At 50.7% G+C, this 24612-nt stretch overlaps 1 protein-coding gene across 5 annotated transcripts in view; it reads left to right on the top strand.

The window, feature by feature from the left end:
• Positions 1-24204, top strand: part of GDAP1L1 (ganglioside induced differentiation associated protein 1 like 1) — a 50900-nt gene extending 26696 nt beyond the window's left edge. For 3 of the 5 annotated variants that reach the window (XM_019458423.2, XM_019458422.2, XM_019458421.2), the window contains 5 exons: positions 4940-5132; positions 6160-6333; positions 10716-10813; positions 11596-11710; positions 22783-24204. In XM_019458423.2, coding sequence (XP_019313968.1) covers positions 5027-5132; positions 6160-6333; positions 10716-10813; positions 11596-11710; positions 22783-23126 — 837 coding nt within the window. In that variant the 5' untranslated portion in view covers positions 4940-5026 and the 3' untranslated portion in view covers positions 23127-24204. Of the gene's footprint in view, positions 1-4886; positions 5133-6159; positions 6334-10715; positions 10814-11595; positions 11711-22782 lie in introns of all 5 variants that reach the window. The other 2 variants (XR_002082454.2, XM_019458424.2) reach the window with 2 other exon arrangements.
• Positions 24205-24612: the final 408 nt, after the last annotated feature.

Genomic DNA, 24612 nt, shown 5'->3' with positions numbered 1-24612 from the left:
CTGTGTTCAGGAGGAACGGTTCCTACCTCAGAGGGCTGTGAAGACTGAGATCATGCATGGTCACACACTTCGCACAACGCCTTAAAAATGACACGCTAACAGTGAACTTTCAGGCACCATCATAAGTGATCATTTGAGGCCACAGGGTTCAAAGGGGGTTCTAAATGCAAAGTGTAGATGTTAGCTTGCTTCTGAGGCTGTTTCTGGCCCCCCCCCCGCCACCTTCTCCTTGGCTTGGGGGGGTGGGGAGGGGGCAGAAGGGTGAGACTGGAAGGGGCAAGAGTCAAGACACCAGCATCCAGTGCTGGCATTCTCATTCACTAGCTTGTGGCCTCAGGTAGTTCCTGATCCTCTTTGCTCCTCAGTTTCTTCCACATGAAAATGGACTACACGTTGATACAACTTGAATTCCTCCCTCCCCAGGAGGGAAGAATTACCCTGTCTCTGTGTGTCCCCATCCCTTTGAGCATCTTTCTGTCCTCACACCAGGCAGTTTTTCAAAAACCAAGATTGCTATTTACTGGCTGTGTGACTTGGGACAACTTAGCGCTGTCTCTGTGGCTATTTCCTCTTTTATAAAACGGGCATGATACTAGTACCTACCTCATTAGGCTTTTTGTGAGGATTAACTTAATTAATACACATAAATGTCTTAGAGTAGCGCCTGGTACAGAGAAAGCCCTTTTTGGGAGTTAGCTATATTGTTGTGATTTCCACCCAGGTGAGCCTCTGAGAGCCGTCCTTGGCTTCCTGCAACAAGCTTGGTTCAAGTTTCCCTTATTCCATCCTCTCAGGGTCTGCCCTTTTCTTGGAGGTACCTTTGGGGAGAACCTGGCCCAGCCTTCTGCCCCCAGGAGTGAGAGGCCCGGGTCAGGGTCCTGTCAGAAGACAGTCCTGACACCCAAGACTGAACAGGTCTTCCAGAGGCCCCTCTCAGACATGGCAGGAGGAAGTGAGAATGGAGGGTGATCTCTACCTCCTACCCGGGCCTTGCCTTTCAAGTTCTTGGGCACTGGCTCCTAGCCCGGTCCACGCTGCCCTTGACAATTTGCCCCTCCCCCACCCCCAGAGGGTCACAGGTGGCAACCGCAGACCTCCCCATTCTTCCCAGAAGCCTGCAGTGGCTCGCCAGGGGCCTCCAGGAAAGAGCCAGAATCCTCGTCATGGCCTCAGGCTCTACCTCAGGATCCTAACCTTCCTTGGGTCGCAGACCCCTTCATCAATAGAGGGGAGCCTGTGAACCTTTCTCAGAATAATGCTTTTAATGAAATAAAGTAAAATACATAACATTACTAGAAGGGAAGCCAATCGAAGTATAGCTGTTGACATCCTTATAAAACAAATTCATTATGTAATAATATATGTTTCTGTATTAACCCATTCTATAACCTTACCTGGTGGCAGGACTGATCACTGTAGTGTCGAAGTCGTGATGAGTGTAACTGTAGCAATGTGAAGTGATGAAAGTATCTGATGTCTTGTGGTGACAATATTTCAGGCACTGCGAACACTACCATGCTTTGTCGCCCACGCTCATAATTGAAGAAAATGATAACTGTCAGTATGAGATTATTGAAAGTAAACATGTGATTTCCCCATCTTAGTTCAAGGAGCCACGGAATTTATTCACGGAATCTGGGGTCTTGATTAAAATGCCCTGTGCAGGGCCTCATCCCCTCTCATCTCCCCGCCCACCCTGTTCCAGCCACACCGGCCTCCTCATTGTGTTTCAAACATGCCAGACACGCTCCTGCCTCAGGACTTTTGTGCTGACTGTTCCCTCTGCCTGGAACTCTTTTCCTCAGATCCCTGTGTGGACCCCTCCTTCACCTTTATTAATTAAAAAAAAAAAAAAAAAAAAAAAAAAAAAGGATGTTTGAGATAAATACACTGAAGCTCAGAGACTCTTAAGTGTCTTTTACAAAGTCATACAACAACTAAATGGTTGGGCACAGACTCCAAGCCAGCCCATTGCAATTGCCTGGTGAGGAGGGACAGTCCCGACTCTGAAGCACCAGTGAGCTAATTCCATGCACCCGCGGAGAAGATGGTTTGCCCAGGGGTGGCTGATGTCTGGTCACACTGAGTGGTGACCACCAAGGCTGGTCCAGCCTCCAGGATGCAGAGAGGCAGATGGCCTTGGTGACTGCATGCCCTTCCCCTGGACCTGGCTTCCTCCCACACTCCCCTCCCCCGCAGGATGGCACACGGTTCTGGCCTGCAGCTCCGCTAAAGGAGAAAGTCTCCTTGGCCGCCTGCCGGCCTGACCCTGAGGCAGCTCCAAGCAAAACTCTTACATCTCTAAAGATAGTCCCCTCCCCAGGCACTAGCCCCATCTGGCACCCTCACTAGAGTTCCAGGGCAGGACCTGGGAGTGGTCCCTGGGAGCAGGTGCCCTGCCAGGATGCAAGGCCAAATGTCCGGACCTGTCAAGGACAGAGGCCTGGTTTGGTTTCTGTTTCCATCCATTCAGCGGTCCCAGCTTGGCCTGGAGGCTGGATGGCTGGGCAGAGCGCGATGGTTCAGGGCCAAGGATGCCAGGATGGGCCGGAGGAAGGGAATGGGCAGTTCCGCTCCAGCCAAACTCCAGCCTTGATGGCTCTGGGGCTCCTCCTGGGCTCAGGCAGGAGAATATACACATGCACACTCACCTACACATACACACAAGGACACACACTCACACTTGCATATGCACACTCATATCCACACTAATGCACACGCACTCACACAATGCTTTAATACTCACTCAGACACTCATCCATACACACCCGCACTCATGAACACATGCACACACACACACACACACACACTTGCACACTCATGCAGTTGCTACTCACGTTCAGGCTCACGCATGTATACACTCACACACCCAGACCCAACAGATGCCACCCCCGGTGCTCTCTCTCTGCCACAACTCCTCCGCCTCTCTTAGAATCAGCCATTCCTCCCACTGTCTCCTGCGTGGTCCGAATGTAGCGTCAGCTGGCAGCAAGGCGCTCCTCCAACGTGGAGTCCAGCCCTCATTCTACTCATGATTAAAAGGAGGCTCGGGAAGGGGCAGTGACACTCTAAGGTCACATAATAGCATTGCTGTGGCAGAGACAGGGTGAGGACCTCCCAGCCCCATCTTTAGGACCTGCTTTTGGCTAATGGAGCAAACGAATCTGTGAATGAGCATTGGGGCCTCAGGGGCTAATTACTTCTTCCTCCCCACATGGAAAGAGGTGTTCATGTTAGCTGTGAGGGTTGGGCATGAAGTACTCTAGGACACCAATCATGATGGTGAGTGTGTGTGTGTGTGTGTGTGTGTGTAATAATGATGGTAGAATCCATGTATTAACCTCCCGTGCTGGGACGTTATCCATATGATCCCATCTCAACCTCATGTCAAGCTTGAAGGAGTGGATTACATTCCTCATCTTTAGAACCTAAGATTAGAGAAGTCAAGTAACTCATCCAAGATCACACAGCAAATAAACAGCAGAGCCAGGCTTCAAGTCTAGATCTGTCTGCTTCCAGAACCTGATCTCATGCAAGTAGCTAAGACACAATATGCCTATGGGGTGCCAGGCACTGTTCTGTAGGGACTAATGTATCTAATCCTCACGGCAGCCCTCTGCGGGAACTGCTAGTGGGACTCTCATTGGACAGATGAGGAAACTGAGGCACACAGATGTAAAGCCAAGTCACCCAGCAAGTAGGTGCCAGAGCTGGGATTTGAACTGACAGTCTGGCACCGAGTCCAAGGTCCGACTATGACACCATGCTGACCCTTCTGAGTGCTTAACTCCTGGCATCTGGGAGGGAGGCTGTGGACATCCAGTCCCAAGAGCTACCGACCGAGTGTGTATGGGGACACTGATGCTCAAGGAGAACCACTTTTGCTAGGCTCAGGGATGCCCTCCCTTCCCCCTGCCCTGGAGCCTTTGGTAGAGTCGCTTGCCATCTTTTTGCTGGGGAATTTGGACAAAAGTCATCTTTCTGAGTCTCAGTCCACAAGCAGGGGACAGTTGGACCAAGTGATCTCTAATTATCTTCCAACTCAGAAATGTTGGGCTGGGTTAGGAGCAGGCCCCAGCCTCAAGGCTCTCCATTAACTTCTACCAGCTCAAATATTCATCTGGGACCCCCTAGAGACATAGGGAAAGACTAAGGAGGGGGCAGGCCCAGGAATCCCTGAAGGTGCCCGCAGGAGTCAGGACCCACTGTTTCCGGTTTCAGGTCTACTGCTAAATTGCTGTGTGACTTTGGGTAAGTTACTTGCCCTCTCTGGGCTTTGGTTTTCTCATCAAGAAAAACAGGGAGATAGCCTCTGTTCTACCCTCTTTTGGGAAGCTGTTGTGAACAACAACCAGATGGGAAAGTGTCTGGGGGCAATAAAAGGCTCAGCTGATGTTGGCAAATTATTTTCCACCTTGCTTTGTTTCCTAAATAATTTGAGAAATATTGCTATCGATCATGTTGATGATAAGAATTCCTATGAATTTCCTGGCCAGATGTACCCCTGGAGGCCAAGCTGAGTGTCCAGTCATAATAGTGAAACCATGACTTGAGTGCCATCTATGTGCCAGACACTGGGGTGGTACTATTAATACTTCCGTTTTGCAAATAAGGAAACTGAGGCTCAGGAAGTTTAAGGAATCTGCCCAAACACACACAGCAGAGCCAGGAATCCTATCCCAGGTATGTCCAGCTGTGAAACCCAGTCCCATAACTATGAGGGAGCCCTGCCCCTTGGCCCCAGATAGGGCTGTGTTCTTCCCACCAAGAGGCGCCAGGGCCCTGGGAGAGTCCACCTGCCCAAAGAATGAGCAGGAAGCAACAGTGCCCCCTCCTGTGTGTGACCTCTGACCTCCCTTCCCACATGCCCCACCCCACCTGGGCAGAGTGTCCCCCGTGCGTCCGCCCGCCTTCCCCGCTCTGACCCTGGCGCCTGCAGGTGCGGCTGGTGATTGCCGAGAAGGGCCTGGCGTGTGAGGAGAGGGACGTGAGCCTGCCGCAGAGTGAGCACAAGGAGCCATGGTTCATGCGGCTCAACCTGGGGGAGGAGGTGCCGGTCATTATCCACCGGGACAACATCATCAGTGACTATGACCAGATCATCGACTACGTGGAGCGGACCTTCACAGGAGGTACGGCCGCCACACCCACAGGGGCTCAGCCACAGACCCCAGGGACCCCACAGAACCTTGGGGAGCCTGAGGAAGCTCACTGGGACTGTGGACAAGGCCCAGTCTCCCCCAAAAGGAACAGTGGGATGGCAGACAGGGCTCAGATGCCCACCGCCCCCAGGGACCACAGGGCCACAGGTATGGCCACGATCCTTGGGATGCTACAAACCCTATCCCCAGGACTCCAGGGAAAGGGCTGGCCCAGACATGGCCCTAGGAGCAAAGGGGCTACAACCTCCATCCCCAGGAGCTCTGGAGTCAGAAGCATGGCCATAGGCCCTCCGAGCCCCCAGGCAGGAGCTGGACCCAGACCATCCTAGCCACCAGGAGGGGCTCAGGTCTTCTGGGGATGCCAGGGCACAGGCAGGGCCCAGCCCTCTGAATCCCTATAAGCATAGTTAGGGCCATGGACTCCCCAGGAACCCCATAGACCTGGCCCCAGGTACCCCGGAACACTGCAGATGTGAGCAGGGCCCAGACACCCTGGAACACCACAGGACCCTATGTCCTCTCCTGCCCTCCAGCCTTCTTCAGGTTCAGAAGCCCACTGCCTATAGCAGGTGCTGCAGACCACAGCTGAGAGGGGTCCAGGGCCCAGACATGCACTGTGGAGAAAGAATACGAATTAGTTGCCAACAATGAAGAATTAAGGAGAGTTCAGTTTTAAACATCCAGGTTTCTGGCTTCTCTTGAAGCCTGCCAACACTGGGCCTAGACTCCCATCGGGCAGCCCCTCAGCAGACAGCTTGGCAGGACTCCAGGGAGGTGAGGTAGGCAGGCAAGACCACTAGGATCCCCTTGTCAACCGGGGGGAAATTTTATCTCAAGAGCCCGGGGAAAGGGGTGGCACCTGGGCCACGACGATTGGGGTCCCAGCACACCGGGGTTGAAGGACAGGGTGCCAGAGCCCGGTCTGTCTGAATGAGAGGGGTAGGGGGCCGGGGCAGGACCCGTTGCCCCCCAGCCCAGCCCCGGCTGTGCCCCACAGAGCACGTGGTGGCCCTGATGCCTGAGGCGGGCAGCCCACAGCACGCGAGGGTCCTGCAGTACCGGGAGCTACTGGACGCGCTGCCCATGGACGCCTACACGCACGGCTGCATCCTACACCCCGAGCTCACCACGGACTCCATGATCCCCAAGTACGCCACGGCTGAGATCCGCAGTGAGTGCCATGGGTGACCCCTCAACGGGAGTCCTTCCCCTCCTCCACATCTTCTCCCCACTGTGTGTCTGTAACTCCCCCTCTTCCTCTTATCCTTCCTGGTCTCCCTCTTCCCGTCCCTGCCTCTGTCTCCACCCCCTTTCTCTCTGTCTCTGTTCATCTCTCTGGCCCTCGCCCTGGGTGTCTCGTGCTCCATCCTCTGTCTCTCTCCCTTCCTCCCTCCTGCTTGCCTTCTCTCCACCACTCTCCCTGGCCGTCCATCTCATTTACCCACTTTCAAACCAAAACGTCTCTCCCTCCCTGGCCGTCTCATTCCCCTCTCCTGCCCCTCCTCTTATCCTGCCATCCCGTACAGAGGCTGTGGGCTGTCTGCCTTCCCAGAGGCTTGTCTTGTCCGTGGAAAGCTGGAGCACGTTTGTACTGGAGGAGTCCCAGCCCCAGACACCTGGGGTCAGGGCCCAAGGAGGTCAGAACTAGAGCTGGTGATCCAGGGCAATGAGCGACTTCAGGGTTGGTGTCACCAAGGAAGGCTGCCCAGATATGTAAGGCCCCTGTGAGGTCTCTTGTTTCTGATTGAAGCATCACCCACGTCCTGTCCTAGCTGCTAGTCTGGACATGCCCATAGCCTGGTTCATCTTTTTGTTTCTAGCGCCTGGTCAATGGGGGTTAGATTAAATCAGATTATCCATCAACAGTTATTTACAGACTTTGGTCCAGGCCCTGTGCAGACACCATGGGATCCTATAGACAGATGAAGTGTGATGATTCTAAGTAGATACTAGGTACTTAGTTAATGGTCACTTCCTCTCAAAGGCGTGAGCTGTTGTTTAAAGTGGGAAGGGGCAGGTTGTGGAACTTGATCTTGTCCCTTTAGAGTACCCTTGAATAAGACCTGGAATCTATCAATATCATCTTGTCTCCATTCAGTCAACACTTATGAGGTCTCCTACGACCCAGGCGCTGGGCAGGGGTCTGGGGACCGATGGGGACAGTCACAGCTTCTACCCTCCCAGGGTCACAGTTCCATCACAGATAAGCAGAAAGACAAGTGGCCAGGTAATTGCAGTGTGGGACTAAACACATTTGAACAACTTCTCAGGAGGACAGTCTGGCACCCTATATCAAACACAAAAAGGCCCACACCGTGGAGATTATCCGGCAGTTACGATTGGACGTGTGCACCAAGAATCACCATTGCAGCATAGGTGGTAATAGCAAGAAGTTGGAAATAACTCAGCAGTGCATGAGTTGGGAACTGGGCAAAATATTCTAGTATTCCCACAATAGAATACTGTACAGCTGTTTAAAAAAATGAGTATAAGTGATGCTCCCTAAGATATGTTAGGAAGTAAGAATAAAGGAAGGCAAAACAAATGCATCTAGTGTGCTATCATTACTATATTTAAAAGGGTGTTAAATGGATACCCAGGTGCTTGCAAACACAAAGATACACGAGATGCTGCCAAGAGGGTTTGCTTTCAGGAAGCAGAACTAAGAGACCACAGACTGAGGGGGGAGAGATTTACTTTTCACTGCACATTCTTTAATATTTGAATTTTTAAATTTTTTTAATGTTTATTTATTTTTGACAGAGAGAGAGAGAGAGAGAGAGAATGAGTGAGGGAGGGGTAGAGAGAGAGGGAGACACAGAATCCAAAGCAGGCTCCAGGCTCTGAGCTGTCAGCACAGAGCCCGACGCAGGGCTCAGACTCAAACCACAAGATCATGAACTGAGCCGAAGTCGGATGCTCAACCGACTGAGCCACCCAGGCGCCCCTAATATTTGAAGTTTTAAACAGGTATACATGTATAACCTGTTCAAAAACTAATTGGTTAAAAATTTTTTAACCAAAACCAATCAGTGTTATGGTAAAGGAAGCATGGAGGCTATGGGAAGATGCCCATTCCAGCCTCTGGGGGCCTGGAGGGCTTCTGAAATGCAGCAACATCCAAGGATGACCAGGAGGTAGGAGGGGAGGGAGAATCCTTTCATTGAGGGGGAAGAGAGGGTGTAGTGTGTTCAGGGAACTGAAGGAAGTTCAATGTGGATGAAGTGTAGTCCGAGGCAGGTATGAGTGGCCATGCTGTGAGTCTGGGGAGTAGGCCTGACAGATTTGGAATTTTGCCCAAAGAGCAGTGGAGAGACAGGGATGGACAGTGACATGATCTGATGTGCATTTTACAAAGTTCCCTCACTGAGTTAGGAGGTCCTGGCTGTCATCTAGGTGAGCAATGACGGTGGCCAGGACTGGATGGAGGCAGTCCCTAAATGCTTCTGGGGGCTGGAGGCACTTCCTCATTCCACCCTGAGTCATTTAAAGGAGCCTAGAAGGCAGTGAGGGGTCCAGAGAAGGCCTACCCTGCTCCTTCCTTTGAGAAGAGACAAGAACTCAGGGCCCCAGCCCAGCTGGGAGAGGAGAGGGATCAAACAGAATGTAGCAGTCATCCTGCAGTGACCCCTCCAATCAGTCCAAGGTCTTTCCTTGGCTTGGGTTGCCCTTCTAGAGTCTAAAGAGAGCCACGTGTACACCCCTGGATGACTGGCAAGAGATAAAATGCTATACTTGACCTTCACGTTCATAAAATATCAATGAGATTTAATATAGCCCCAAAGCTGGAAGGTCTGGGAGCGTATTTACTGGTTTTTCTAGCAGGCCAGGAGATAGGGTGGTAGATGGTAAGACGTCAGAGGGCAGTAGCTGAATACCTGCAGTCACTCATTCACTCACTCATTTTATTCATTCTATTCTATTCATTCATTCATTCATTCATTCATTCAACACTCACTAAGCTCTTGTTCTGTGCCAGGCCTGTACTGTGTTTTAAGGAAACAGGTGAATCTGACATAGCCACTGGTATCCAGAAACTCAAATTCTAGTGGGAGACATATACATTCAGAGAGAAGTACATCAGAATCTCTGTGGATAGCATTACAGGGTGTGAACTGCGCAAGACCAGGGGGCACTTTTCGCACAGATTGGAATGTGAACGGATTGGTGCAATGGCATCTCTGATTACTATATTTGCATTTTTTGGCAGAAATCTGCACCATGGGCACTGAAGGACAAAGGCATTGGATGGTCAGACCTCTCAAAGGATCAGGATGGGATTTTTGGAGGAGGTGATCTTGTGCTGGATCTAGAAGGGGATTTTCAGGAATACAGGAGAAAGCTATTCCAGAAGGTAGAAGTAGTGTGAGCAGAGGCCCTGAGGTTTGGAATGATCTGGCACATTCAGGCCAAGCATTTTGGTGGATAAAATGTTTCCTCAGTGAAAGGTGGAGTTGGTGAGAAGAGAGGAGAGGGATCCTGCTGGTCTTTTAAGGCACGTTGAAGAGTTTGGAGGTTATCCGAGGTCAGTGAGGAGCCAGAGTGGGTTTTAAGCAGGGAATGGCACGGACAAGTGTGTATTTGAGGAAGACCTCTTCAGTGTGAGTGGGAAGAAGGGCACAGAGTGGAGAGAATGCCAGTGCCTGGGGCCAGGTCAGAATCATCCAGTCTGAACTAAGGGAGTCAGAGGGTTGAAAAGGAGATGTTAAGTATGGGAAAGAATAAGAAGGAGGAATCAATAGGACGTGGGACTGATTTTGTTCAGGGAGGAGGTGAAGGAGGAATTCAAGGCAACCCCCAGGCATCTGGCTTAACTTGGTGTGGGGGAGGGGTGCTGCAGTTAGGGGAGAATGCAGGCGAGGAGCAGGGGGAGCAGGGAAGATGGTGAGGTCTGTTGGGTGAGGTTCAAGGAGCCTAAGAGATGGCTAAGTGGAGTTGGGGCCCAAGGGAAAGGACCAGGCAGGACTGGGGCACCACTGTCCACCTGACTCACCACACCCCAGACTCACTGGCCAAGAATTCTGGAGAAACCCCACCCCAATCACAGAACAGACCCTAGGATCTTATCCTGCTTATCGTTTACTAGTGTGGGATATTTAGCCTCTCCGAACCCATTTCCTTAACCACAAGAAAGAGTAGGGGGTGGCATGCACTGAAGCATGAGTCTGTCCAGGTTTATAACCTATCTATTTCTGGCAAGCTCCCACTCATTCCCGAGTAGTCCCCTCCTCAGTGGGGTTTCTTGATGCCTTGTGCCCCAGGCAGGTGGCCCTCTATCCCACAGCATTCTGTTCACCCTTCATTGCAGATTGATGGTGCTGTATCCTAGAGATTTCTTTGTGTGTCTGTCTCTCCCACTAGCCTGAGCCTAGGGCAGGATGGCATCTCATCCATTCCCGTGTTCCAGCCTGTTGTGCCTACCAAGTGTTGGCTGTCCATATTGTTACTTTTCAGACCAACATTTGAATGGAACCTACTCACAAGCTTGTGGAAGAAGGGCTGGGGGTGGCACTGGTTATCAGAAAGATGGGACCTTCCTTATTCTCTCCCCAGGACATTTAGCCAATGCCACCACAGACCTCATGAAATTGGACCATGAAGAGGAGCCCCAGCTCTCTGAGCCCTACCTTTCCAAACAGAAGAAGCTCATGGTGAGTGCTTCCAGACCTGCTCAGTTCCACTCCCCACTATCTTTCCCATGGAAAAGAACAAAGGCTCGAGGCTGGTTCAAAGTAGAGGATCGGCTGATGACATGAAATGAAAACAACACTGGCTTGTTTCTCCAATTCTGTCTCCTCTTGTCATTTACTGGCTACTTAACCTTGGGCAAGCCACTGTCTCCCTGGAGCCTTGGTCTCCTCATGTCTTAGGTTGTGTCCCTAAGAGCAGAGCATTGGACGGAGGTTCTTGGATAAGAGTGACATTGAGGGAGCGTTCTGAGGAGAACCCTGTAAGGGTGGGAGGGATAGGAAAGAGGGAGGGGCCAAGTTCACCTCTGCAGCATGAGTGACACCACAAAGTTGATCCACCCCAAGGCAAGGGGCAAGCCTTTTATACTGTATCCGTCAGTCAGTGGTTACATATTGCCTGGCGGGGGCTTGAGGGGCTTATATCTCCAGGCAGCTTTTCTTTGGCTGAGAGTAATTCTCAGGAGAAGGGGCAGCAATGAGCTCCTATCAATGAACCCTTACAGCAGTTGGTATATGAGAGTGTCAGCCCTGTGAAAGAGGTCTCGCCAGGACAGCTGAGCTCAAGGGGCACTGAGCACCAGATGCGGGTGCTTCGTAACCATGGGGCACCCTCTACACTGAAGGGGATGTTTGGAGGCTGGGTTTGCCAAAGAGCGTCTGGGTCAAGCTCCTTCAATCCCTGGTCACCCAGGCTCAATGGAAGCCAACTCAACTCCTCTGGCTCCTGCCTGTCCTGTCCCCAGGCCAAGATCCTGGAGCACGATGATGTGAGCTACTTGAAGAAGATCCTCGGGGAGCTGGCCATGGTGCTGGACCAGATAGAGGCGGAGCTGGAGAAGAGGAAGCTGGAGAATGAGGGTGGGTGCCAGCTCTATCTGGGGTAGGTGGGTGCTGGAGCCCATCCGGCCCACCTGACCCTGTTTAGTTCCAGCCCCTTTATCCCAAAGATGTCAGAGGACCTCCCAGGTCATTAGAATCATGGGCCATGGAGTCAGATACACTTAGGTTTAAGTCCTAGCTTGACCACTTGGTAGTTAAGTGATCATGGGTCAGGTACTTCACCTCCCTGGACCTCAGTTTCTCATCTGTATAATAGGGATAATAAGAAGACCTGCCAAAAGTGTTGAAATGTTACATGAAATTATACACGAAGAATGTTTAGGTTAATGCTTAGCACACAGTAGATGCTTAACAAAGATTGATGGCAATGATAATGCTGGTGGTAGTTGGTGATCAACATGACCCACCACATCATCTTGCCTTCCCCTGCTCAAGGATGCATTATGGCTCTTTCTGACCTTGATCTTTCTGTTTAAGTGGCTCTCTGGACCCTAAGTGTGCAACCTCTTTCCCATCTCCACAACTTTGCTCCTGCAGCTCTTGCGGCCAGGAGTACAGTCTCCATGCCACTCTGCTCCTTTCTCCTTTTATGTGCTGTCTTTGCTACTTCTCTTCTTCAAATTTGATTCCAGACCTTCTCGTCTTGCCCTGTTTTAGGCGACCTGTTAGTCTTGTCTCCTCGCCTATGCAACATGGAGCGCTACACTCACAGCTTCACATGCACACCCCATCTGAATGGGAAAACTGTGGGGCACAGTGCTGTAACAGATGGGTTTAGGAGCGCCTGGCTGGCTCAGTCGGTAAAGCATGCAACTCTTAACTCAGGGTTCGAGCCCCACATTAGGTGTAGAGATTACTTAAAATCTTAAAAAGAAAAAAAAAGAGAGATGGGTTTAGAGTCAGGCAGGTTTAAGTTAGAGTTCCAGCTTTGCCGCCTGTACTGCGTGACTTGGACAAGTTGTTTTCCCTATTGAAGCCTCAGTTTCTTCATCTGTAGAATGGGATGGTAAGAACACAACTTAACGCCATCTTGTTGGACTCTTATAAAAAGTAAATGCACTTTGCAAGTTGCCTGGAACATGCTAGTTTAAACATATAACAGCTAAAGGCATGCACATTCTCCATTTGAGAAAAATGAGGCTCAGAGAGACACGTGGACGCGCTCAACATCACACCGCTCATAAATGGCATGGTTAGGGCAAGAACATGTTCCCTCTTGACAGGTCCAGTGCTCTTCCAGCATCTCGTAACTGAGGCAAGCACAAGGTACACATAGATACCTAGAGTCCTGAATAGGGACATTGCCATGAGTTCTAAAGTCAGGGCCCTAAATCCTCTGTAGAAAAAAGCATGGCAAGGCTTAGTAATGAAACTAATATACACATCTCAAGAAGGGACTTTCTCCTTCCTGTCAGGGAAGGTGCTTAAGGGAGCCCTTACAGAAGAGTGCTCAGAGGCCAGAAGGCATGGCGTTTCTAAGACTGCCTTTGGGGTCAGACAGAGTTCTAGCTCTGCCATTCTCTCATTGGTCGACCTTAATTCTCAGGCACATCTTATATATTCATGGGTTAATTTGCTTGGCTGCCATAACAAAATCCCATAGACTGGATGAGTTAAACCACAGAGATCTATTTTCTCACAGTTGTGGAGTCTGGAAGTCTGAGTTCAAGGGGCGGGCAGGTTTGATTCTTCTGAGGCCTCTCTTGGGCTTACAGAGGCTTTCTTCTGTGTACACACCCCTGGTGTCTGTGTGGCAAAATGTCCTCTTCTTACAAGGACACCTCAGATTGGTTAGGGCCCACCCTGATGGCCTCATTTTAACTTACCTCTTTAAAGGCCCTTTCTCCAAATATAGTCACATTCTGAGATACTGTGGATTAGAGCTTCAACATATGAATTTTGGAAGGACACCGTTCAACCCATACTGCTTTCATCTTTAACAACACTTACTGTGTGTCGAGTACTATTCTGTTTCACATAGTTTAATCCCCATAGCAACTTTAGGAGATAATATGAGTAACTACGATGAAGAAACTAAGGCACAGAGAGGTTCAGTAACCTTCCCAAGGTCACACAGATAGAAATGGGGGAGCCTAGATTTAAACCCTGGCTCCCAGAGTCTGAGTTTTTAAGCTTGAGCTCTGCCACTTCTTCTGTGATAAAATGAAAGCCTATTCACAGGGCTGTTGTGCGGCTCAATGAGAAAGTACGTGAAAGGGAATAAACACCTGGCCTGACACACAGTATGGAAATGTCCACAAATATTAGCTGCTGATATGATCAAGGGAGACACAGAGTGTGACCTAGATGGAGAGCAGGGTTGATAGTCCTAGAGAACAGCTTTGGATGCTCAGGTGATCCCTAGATTGGAAGCCTCCTGACCTCAGTCTCTGTGTTCGTCATGAGCTCTTCCAAGAGGAGGCAACATTGCACTGCTTCATGGCAAGATGACTGGGGCTGTTCCAGATGGGGATGTTGGATAGTCCTGTGTCCCTCCATGGCTGGGGGAGGTAGCAAAGGTCCAGGAAGTAGCTGGGCCCACATGGTCTCTCACTCACTCACCCACTGGGGCATCCCCAAACTTCCCTGGGGGGATCACTCATGCCCTCCACTTGTCCCCTCGTGAGGCAGAGCCCAGGGTTGGGAGGTATTATAATGTCACAGCTAAGACCCCTAGCATGGAACCAGATGACACTGATGTGGGTTCTTGATCAGCTGTCTCCTAGTTCTATGACCTTATGGAATTCACTTCACTTCTCTGAGCTCTTCTACAAAATGTGGGTAATAATAGAATCCAACTTAGAGGGAGGTTGTGAGGGTTCATAAAGATAATGAGTATTGGTCACTCTCCACATTACCTGACTAAAAGTAAAATGTTCTAGAAATAGCAGTTTCAAAAATAATTACCATTACCATTCTTTCATTCATTTATTGTAATATTTCTTGGACACCTCCTGTGTGCCATGTCCTGGGGATAAAAATGCAAGAAAAAACAAGACATTGTTCTTGCTCCCATGGAGTTTACAGTCGTATGGAGAAGAAAGACATTAATCAAATAATCCCATCAGTAAAAACAGAATTGTACACAGTGGTAAGTGTTAGGATGGATAATGAAAAGAGCAGGGAAAATCTGATAAAGCTTCTCTGAAGAGGTGACATTTCAAATAAGATTTGAAGGATATGGAGGGGCCAGCCTTGTGAAGAACCAGGACAGGTGTGTCCCACACTGAGGGGATACCATTGCGGGGGGGGGGGGGCGGATAGCTGGGAGCTCTCTAGTACTTGGCTACTGTGTGCTGAGTAATAGGGAGAGTGGCATGAGTGAGGTTGGAGAGAGCCAGAGAGATGCAGGATAATGGACCTGTATTTAGAATTTAGAATGTACCCATACTTATATTTTATTCATATTTAGAATTTAGATTTTATACTATATACAAATCCATCCAATGGGGAATCCTTGGAGGGTTTTGAGAAAGGGATTGTATCAGTTAGCTTTTGCTGCATAACGAATAAACTCTAAATCTGAGTGACTTAAAAGAACCTTTTATTTGTTCATGATTTGTGCTTTGGCAGTTTGGGCTGGGCTCAGCTGGGATCGCTTGTCTCTGTCCCACATGCTGGTGGTGGTATCACTCAGGTATTTGTGGCCAGCTGGCAGTCAGTGACCTCCCTAGCATGTCTGGTGGCTGGCTCGCTGTTGGCAGGGCCAATGGGAGTAAGTGGGCTACATGTTGCTCATCGCCCAGAGGCTAACCCAGGCTCATTCGTATGGTGGTGGTCAAAGCCATTTCTGAGCAGCGAGGGAGCAAAGGCTCAGCACATAAACCCTTTTCCAGCTTCTGTTTGTGTGGAATTTACTAGAACCCCGTTGGCTAGAGCAAGTCTTGATTAAAGGGGTGAAGACTCTGCCTCTTGTTCGCAGAAGCAGCAAAGCCACATGCATGCAGGATGGGGGAAATTGGTGGCAATTGTTGCAATCCACCAATGGTGAGGTGTTCTGACTTTAAGGGCACTCTGGTTGCTGTGAGAATGGATTTCAAGGGAGACTGATGGAAGGTTGTCACAGCAGCCCAGGAGGGATGATGTTGGCCTGGACTGAGGAAGTGGCAGGGGTGATTGGGAGGCGTGGATGGACTTGAGAGGCATGTTGGAGACAGAATGAACTGGAACTTGGTGAATGGTCGAGTGAGGTGGGAAGAGTAAGGAAAAGGATGACTACTGGGTTTTGGTCTGAGCTACTGAGTGGTGCCATTTCCTGATATGGGCAAAGGAGGCTGAGTGTTCAATTTGAGGCACAGTGAGTTCAAGATGCCTTTCAGACATCCAAGAGGGGGTGTCACATAGCCATTAGTATTCTAGTCTGCCTTGTAATGGAGAGGCCGGAATCTGAAGAGAGATTGGTGAGACTCCGGCATATATGTGGTATTTAAAGCCATAGAACTGGGCAATTCATCCAGGGAGACAGTGGAGAGAGACAAAACAGAGGAGTCAAGGGCTGATGTGTCCTTTTGCTGCCCAGCAAATTTCCCCTGAATTAGGGGCTGAAACAGGAACAAAACCCACATGTTTTACATCACACATTTTCTGTGGCTCAGGAATTCTGGAGCAGGGTAGATGCTGGTTCTAATTTATGGTTGCATGATGCAGGTTGCGCTCAAGCTTGGCTGGGGCTGCAGTCATTTGAGCTGGAGACTCCACTTCCCAGATGGCTCAGTCACGTGGTTCTTTTTTTTTTTTAATGTTTATTTACTTTAGAGAGAGAGAGCGAGCGAGAGCGAGGGGAGGGGCAGAGAGAAGGGGGACAGAGGATCCAAAGCAGACTCCACACTGACAGCAGCTAGCCCAATGTGGGGCTCGAACTCATGAACTGTGAGATCAGAACCTGAGCCCAAGTCAGACCAGGCGCCCCTCGTTCACATGGTTCTTCACTAGAGGTCTCAGTTCCCCGCTGGCCATTGGCAGGAGGCCTCAGTTCCTCATTACCTAAGCTTCAGTGGGGCTGCTTGAGATTCCTTACAACATGGCTGATCGCTTTCCCCTGAACGGGTGAACGTAGAGAGAGAAGCAGCCACAATGCCTTTTATGACCTACTGTTGGAAGTCACTGTCACTTGTGTCACATTCTATTCACTAGAAGCAAGTCACAAAATACAGTCCATATTCAAGGGGAGGGAAATTGGGTTCCATTGGAGAAGTATTGAGTAGTTCGTGAGCGTATACTTTTTTTAAAGTTCACATGCTTATTTTTGAGAGTGAGCATTTGCACGCAAGCAGGGGAGGGACAGAGAGAATCCCAAGCAGGCTCCAGACCAGGGGCTTAAACCCGCGAACCGTGAGACCATGTCCCAAGCTGAAATCAAGAGTTGGATGCCCAACCGACCCAGCCACCCAGGTGCCCTTTGTGAGCATATTTTTAAAACTACCACACCTGCCCTGAGATCCCCCCACATCGAGGAGAGGGTAGAGGCAGAGGAGCCAGCAAAGCCGACAGAGAGAGGAGCCAGTGATGTAGGACCCTTGTGTGAATGGAACCCAGAAAGGATTGTGCTTTAAGGAAAGAACAGTGTCAAGCCATGAATTTTGTCTCATGGCTGTTGGCTGTGACCTTGCCAAGGGCAGTTTGGTTGGAATGTGGGGGCTGAAGGCTAAAGAGTAAACACGAGGTGAAGAATGAAGACACCTCTTTTGCGACGTTTAGCTGTGGGAGTAGAGAGATGGGATGGTACCTGAAGAAGGATGCGGGGTGAAGAGAGGAAACTTTTTTAAGATAGGTGATCCAAGGGGCGCCTGAGTGGCTCAGTTGGTTGAGCGTCCGACTTTGGCTCGGGTCATGATCTCGCGGTCTGTGAGTTCGAGCCCCTCGTCGGGCTCTGTGCTGACAGCTCAGAGCCTGGAGCCTGCTTCGGATTCTGTGTCTCCCTCTCTCTCTGCCCCTCCCCAGCTCATGCTCTCTCTCTCTCTCTCTCTCTGTCAAAAATAAACATTAAAAAAATTTTAAGATGGGACATCCAAGAGCATATTTTCAAGGTGGTAGAAGTAACCCAGTGGGAGGGAGAAATCAGTGCTGCAGGATGGATGGCACCCAGTCCAGGAGGGGACGCTAGGGACCTGCTTCAAGGCAGGGGCCCCATAGGAAACAGGGCACCTCGAATCAGGTAAAGGTGAAAAGCACTTAATCAGAGGACTATTTACAAATATGTGGGCAGGATGCAGGGAGAGCACAGGGACAAATGCAGTGCCCTGGGCCTGAGGTCGTGAGGTCGTGAGGTGTGGGAGCAGCTTCAGGAACCTGGATAGAGAGGCTGTGTGGAGAGGGGAACCCCCTGGCAGGAGCTGTGACCTTCAGTCTGTGGACACACCCAGTCCGTGGCGATGCACAGAGAGGACACTGAGGGAAGCAAGACTCTGACCTCACTCTCGCCCACCCTCCCATCTCCTGCCTCTGCTCCCCAGTGGCTGGAGCCAGAGGGTGTGGAGCCCCACCGGTTTTTCCATCAAGTCATTCTCCTGTGGCGCAGAGCTGTGCGGAGAAGGGAGGAGAGCAGGTCTGGAAGGCAAAGGGAAGATGTGTGGCCTCGGACGGGGGGTGGTGGGCAGAGAGCCACAGAGGACCTGGCCACGAGAGGAGGTGGCTGGCGCCCTCCACCGCGAGGTGGCCCAAGGTAGTATGCATGTAGGTGATTGGCTTTGTAGGTTTCCTGGTTGGAGTGAGGGCTTTTCTGGCTGAAGGTTCCGATTTTCTTTTAATTTTTTTAATGTTTATTTATTTTTGAGAGAGAGACAGACAGAGTGTGAGCAGGGGAGGGGCAGAGAGAGAGGGAAACACAGAATTCGAAGCAGGCTCCAGGCTCTGAGCTGATAGCAGTGAGCACAACACGGGGCTCGAACTCATGAACTGTGAGGTCATGACCTGAGCTGAAGTTGGACGCTTAACTGACTGACCCACCCAGGCACCCCTGAAGGCCCCTGTTTTCTTTTCTTTTCTTTTTTTTTTTTTATTTCTTTTTAGCGTTTATTTATTTTTGAGACAGAGAGAGACAGAGCATAAACAGGGGAGGGGCAGAGAGAGAGGGAGACACAGAATCTGAAACAGGCTCCAGGCTCTGAGCTGTCAGCACAGAGCCCGACGCGGGGCTCGAACTCACGGACCATGAGATCATGACCTGAGCCGAAGTCGGAAGCTTAACCGACAGAGCCACCCAGGCGCCCCATGAAGGCTCCTGTTTTCTGAACGAAGCACGCGGTGGCATCATCAGCTGAGTGAGGACTGGGGACAGAGTGTGAGGAGAGGAGTGTGGTTGTCTTTGCAGGGCGTGGGGAAGCCAGCCTACTCCAGAACTATCAGAGGCCCAGGCATGGCTGAGTGCTGTCTTGGGCTTTGTGGTTATGAATCTGAGGCATAGCCGGTCAGTGTCACTGTCTCCAGCACACTCAGCTGGCAGACTCGGAGAAGGCACAAGACAGAGTTTGTCCAGGGCTGGGGGCTTTCCGAAGGGAACGCATAGCTGGAGGGGAGGGGAAACCGAATGGGTCCGGCCCTCTGGTGACATACCAGATGTCTACATACGTGGTGGTCATGGCTATCAGAATTTGCCCACAGACGTAAACACAGGCATGGCCACACTTAGATAGCGACGTGCACATACATGCTCGTGAGCATCTGTCTGCAGGCCAACAGCCAAGTGGATGCGGGCAGACACTTCACGTATACACGTGGGGATTCCACACCACATGGACACAGATGCCCAGGTGTGCGGATATCCACGTGTGTACACACAATCAGCCGCGGGGACCTGAGCAGGCAAACACATAGGCCAGCAGACACATAGATCTGCACACAGACCCAACAAAGAATACACCTCTTTGTTTCTCTTTTTAGAGTTTATTTATTTTGAGGGAGAGAGAGAGAGAGTGAGTGTGAGTAGGGGAGGGGCAGAGAGGGAGAGAATCCCAAGCAGGCTGTGCACCGTCGGCACAGAGCCCAACTCGGGACTCAGTCTCACAAAGCATACGATCATGACCTGAGCTGAAACCAAGAGTCGGATGCTTAACCGACTGAGCCACCCAGGGGCCCGAGTGTATGTGGAGATACATGCATACGCGCTTTTTCATCCGCACACGGAAAGAAGCAGTGTTGTGTAGTGGTTGTAAGCACAGACTCTGCAACCAGATGGCCTGGGTTCAAATCCAGGCTCTGCTCTGCCGTGTACTAGCTGTGTGGCTTTGACCAAGTTACTTATCCTCTCTGTGCCTCAGTTGCCTCATGTGTAAAGTGGGGATAATAATCCCTACTTGATAGGGTTGTCATGAGGATTAAGGAAATTACAACACGTGCTCTGGTTCATCTCCCACCTCACAGGCTGTTCCTTCTCATGTGCCTTTGCTGGCTTCTCCTCGTTCACTGGAGAACCTTGGAGTGCCCCAGCGCTCAGTCCTTGGTCCTGTTCTCAAACCTGTCTGTCTCCTCCAGTCTGTCACTGGGGTCTACAGGCCCTTGGTCCTGCCTCCTTTCACTGCCCCTCGCCCCCATCCTGATCTCACCCTGCTCCGGACCTAGCAGTAAGCTCCCACCAGCAAGAGCACTCCTTGGCCTGCACCATCGGCTTCCATGCCCTTCTCTTGCTTTATCATACTTTGCAAAACCTCAAACATGGTTACACCCGACTCTTGACCCAGTCAGCACCGGCACCTGTGAACCCAAGTGTGGCTAGAGAAATACACGTGCATGCAGGCTGGTCTCACTTTGGATTCAAGACCACTAGCCTTAGATGGCTCTCCGGCTGCCCTGGGCCACCCCTGTCCCCCTCCCCAGGTGACTACTTAATAATACTTTCTTCTTCCTCCTCAACCTTCTAACCACTGCCTCCACCCCTCCCCTCACTGACTGTTTCTATATCACTGAAAAAATGGAAGCTTTAGAAGGAGACCCTCAGATCTCTGACCCCACAACCTCTCCCTGACCAGCATCAGTGCCCATACACAAACCACGTTTTAGCAGCTCGAAGGTGCACCTCTGTTATGTCACATCTCAGCATCTCTGAAATTGCAGTGTTTCTCACAAAGTTTAATTAGCACCATTGTTCTCTCCAGGGTGGATGTCTTACGTTTGACAGCAACTTAGATTTGATGAAACGTAGTACCGCACACTCCCTCGTATTCCCAAGAGTGAACTGTCCTTCGACTAGTACCTCTTCCCCGTGAATACTAGCCATCCCGTTCAAGGACTCACGTCAGTAATTCCCTCCACTGTCTTTTGTAGTGTCATCCCCTCTCTGCTAGATCATTCCCATCAACATCCTGAGTTTCCTCTCCCAACTTGCAAAGACACTCTGGACCTGTCTCTCATATTGGCATAATGGCATATTCCCATTACAGCGAAATTCCCTGAAAGAGTGATCTTCGCTCACCGTCTCCAGTTCCTCTCCTCCATTTCTCTCTTGAACTCCTTCCAACCAGGCTTTCAGCATCAGCATCTACTCTTGTCATGGTCACCAGTCACCAAATGCCACCACAGTTCTCAGCCTCCTACTTGACCTCTCTGCGGCGTTTGAACACAGTCGGGCACTCCCTTCTCCTTGGGACACTTCCTAACCTTGACTTCCAGGATAACACAGTCTCCTGGTTCATCTCCCACCTCCCAGGTGCTCCTTTTTATGCTCCTCTGCTGGTTTCTCCTTGCTGCCCAATATCTAAATCTTAAAACTCCCAAGCTCAGTCCTTGGTCCTATTCTCAGATCCGTCTGCACTCACTTTCTCGCTGATGTCCCCCCACCTCCATGCTGATTATGTACACCTGAACTAGGTACATGTACCTCTAACTGCTGACTCATCATCTCCCTTTGGCTATCCAATGGGCATCTTGAAGGTTATGTTGTTCAAGAACAAACTTCAGATTATTAGGGCCTTCATTACACTTTACCTCCTCGTTCCATGAAACCATCAACCCCTCAAGACACTGTCTTGTCCTGTGTCATGTCAGGTCAGGTCTTCATGTCCAGCACATACATAAACATGTGTTGGATTAATGAATAAATGAATGAACAAGAAGATGCAGAGTGAAAGGGATGGAAGGGATCAGGCTTTGATGGTGGAGGGCATCAGATTCAGGAAATTTCTGAGCTGAAAGGGACACCTGCTCAAAGATGCAGAAGCAAGCTTCCTAGGACAGCAGACCTCACAGGAAGTGGAGGCAGAGAGGAGGCAGAGGGGAATCTCCAGGCATGAGACACAGCAGGGGCAAAGGCCCGGAGGTGGACAGGCAGCTCCTCGGGTCTCCTACATCACCTTTGTTCAAAACCCCCGCCATTCTCCCCACTGACCATGTTAATGTCCAAATTCCTTTGCCTGGTTTTTAAGCCTTTTCACTAGTTTATCTGCATCCACTTCTCTAATCTTGACTTCTCATGAATCATCCACTTATCCACTGGGTCCCCCAGGCCAGCCATGCCCATTTTCAGTCCCTCCAGCTGCTATGTTGAGAACACACTCTAGGAAGTCCAGGGCAGAATCAAGAAGACCTTGTAAGAGGACATGATGATAACCCAGGTAGGAGAGAATGTTTGTTTGGACTAGGATGGTAACAATGGAGGTAACATCACACTCTGGATGTATTTTGAAGAGAAGCCGATGGGAATTGTTGACATACTGTACATGAGGAATGAAAGAAAGAGGACTCGATGTGGCATGGGGCTGTGGCCTGAGCAACTGACAGGGTAGGCATGTGGCTGCTGACATGGGGAAGACTGTGGTGGGTTTGGAAGTGACTATCAGGAATTCTATTTTGGACAAACCGAGCTTGAAATGCATAGTGGACATCCAAGTGGAGCTGTAAAATGGGAAGTAAGACATAGGAGGCCAGAGTTTAAATACATATATTTGCACTTAAAAAGTCAGTTGGTTCAAAGAAAAAATAGTAATAGAGGTAGTATAAGCATAAGGCAAACATCATTAAAGCTGTATGGAAGTGAGTGACCTCGGGGCAGTGCTGTGGCGGGCAGGCAGAGACTGGAGGAGTCCAAGGGAGAGAAGTCCCATCAGCTTGATGGGACGAAGCTGACCTGTCCACCCCCATCTCCTCTCCCTTCCCCCCAGGGCAGAAATGTGAGCTGTGGCTCTGTGGCTGTGCCTTCACCCTCGCCGATGTCCTCCTGGGAGCCACCCTGCACCGTCTCAAGTTCCTGGGACTGTCCAAGAAATACTGGGAAGATGGGAGCCGGCCCAACCTGCAGTCCTTCTTTGAGAGGGTCCAGAGGCGCTTGGCCTTCCGGAAAGTCCTCGGAGACATCCACACCACCCTGCTGTCGGCCGTCATCCCCAACGCGTTCCGGCTGGTCAAGCGGAAACCCCCATCTTTCTTTGGGGCGTCCTTCCTCATGGGTTCCCTGGGGGGGATGGGCTACTTTGCCTACTGGTACCTCAAGAAAAAATACATCTAGAGCCAGGCCCGGGCTCAGCGCCTGTCGGTGTCTCTGTACTGTGTGATTCCCAGCAAGCTCTCAGTAACGCACTGTCTCATGAACACTTGGACAGCCACTCCCCACCCCGTTTGGAGTAATTCTATCGTCAATGTGAAAACATTCCATAGTTTAGAAGTAGACGTTGCCAATGCCGTGAGTTGAGGCCACGGCTCTACTAAAGGAGAGAAAGAGTGAGCGTGAGTGTGAAAGAGAGAGAGAACACAAAACACGAATGCCTTTTCTTTTGATTCAAGGTCTCAAGATGGAACTGTGGGGACTGGTTAGGATCTGAGGTGAGTCCCAGGCTGTTTGATCCACCAGGGCCCAGATTCTGGGAGGTGCTGGGGGCTCAGAGGGCCTGATCCCCTCGCCTCCCCTTCCCTCTTGCCCAGGGAACTCTTCCACAGGACAAAGCCAACATCAACACTTGACTCTTCCAAGTGGTGCCTCCGGCTGGGGCTGGGGCTGGAGACCGCGGACCCTGGGGAGGCTCCTGAAGACCCCAAGGGGCTCCACTCTTCTCCTGCACGTGGACTGAGACAGCACTGGCACAAGCCAAGACAGTGGCACCCAACCACCAGGCCATGCCTGGGACCGACACCATGAGCACGCCCTCTCGTCCCCTCCTGATTTGGCCAATGTGTTTGCTTTACCAGAAGTCCCTGGAAGAGCACCTACCCATCACCTCTTCCCACTGGGGGTTGACTTCCCACCATGGGAGGTGGACTTGCAGCGAAAGCCATGTTGACCTTCTCTCAGAAGGTCAGTCCTGGCCTGCGTGCAGGGGTGGGTCTGGAGGTGGATGGACTCAGGTCCTTCCCTCTGCCTCTGCCAAAGCCACCTACTTTACTGCCCACCTTCCCCATCACACGTGGGGCTTCCCCTGTGCCCCACCATGCCACATGGAGCAGGGGAGTGTGGTGTCTCTGCATCCCTGCTGCCCTCCCTGGTCGTGTCTCACTTTCCTGTGCCTTTTGCATGTTGGGAGAAGGTCTGGGTGTCACTGCCGCTCATGCTTAGAAACCACCGAAAGCCCCCAATAAAGCATTCAGGAGGAGCAGTTGCTTTTCATTTCTAGACCTGTGTTGTCCATCCATCTCTCCTTTCCAAAGTTTGGGGCAGAGAGGCAGAGACTCGAGGTTCAGATTCAGCTGTTCGCAAGAGCAAGCAAGAATAAAGTCCGGGGTCTCAAGTTGCTGGTTGTGGAGATGGCTTTCTGCGTGGACTTTGCAATGTCCTGACCTTGGCATAAACCCACCTCACTTGGACACAGGGCTTCTCAGTTTACAGAGCATGTTCACAACCATCTGCTTGTGTTAACTTGGACACAGACCGGGGTATACCCAGGTCACATTCCCAGAGGGGAAAATGAGTTAAAATGTCTGAAGAACATTAAACCAGGGATATAACTTATAGAACATAAAGCATAGTTTATTGATTTTGCAAAAATGTATAAGAATTTGCC

The sequence above is a fragment of the Panthera pardus genome, unplaced genomic scaffold (genome assembly GCF_024362965.1).
Source record: "Panthera pardus isolate Hobbes unplaced genomic scaffold, ASM2436296v1 HiC_scaffold_25, whole genome shotgun sequence".
Classification (NCBI taxonomy): domain Eukaryota; kingdom Metazoa; phylum Chordata; class Mammalia; order Carnivora; family Felidae; genus Panthera; species Panthera pardus.
Note: the sequence above shows the minus strand (reverse complement) of the source record. Positions and strands in the feature narration are given on the sequence as shown.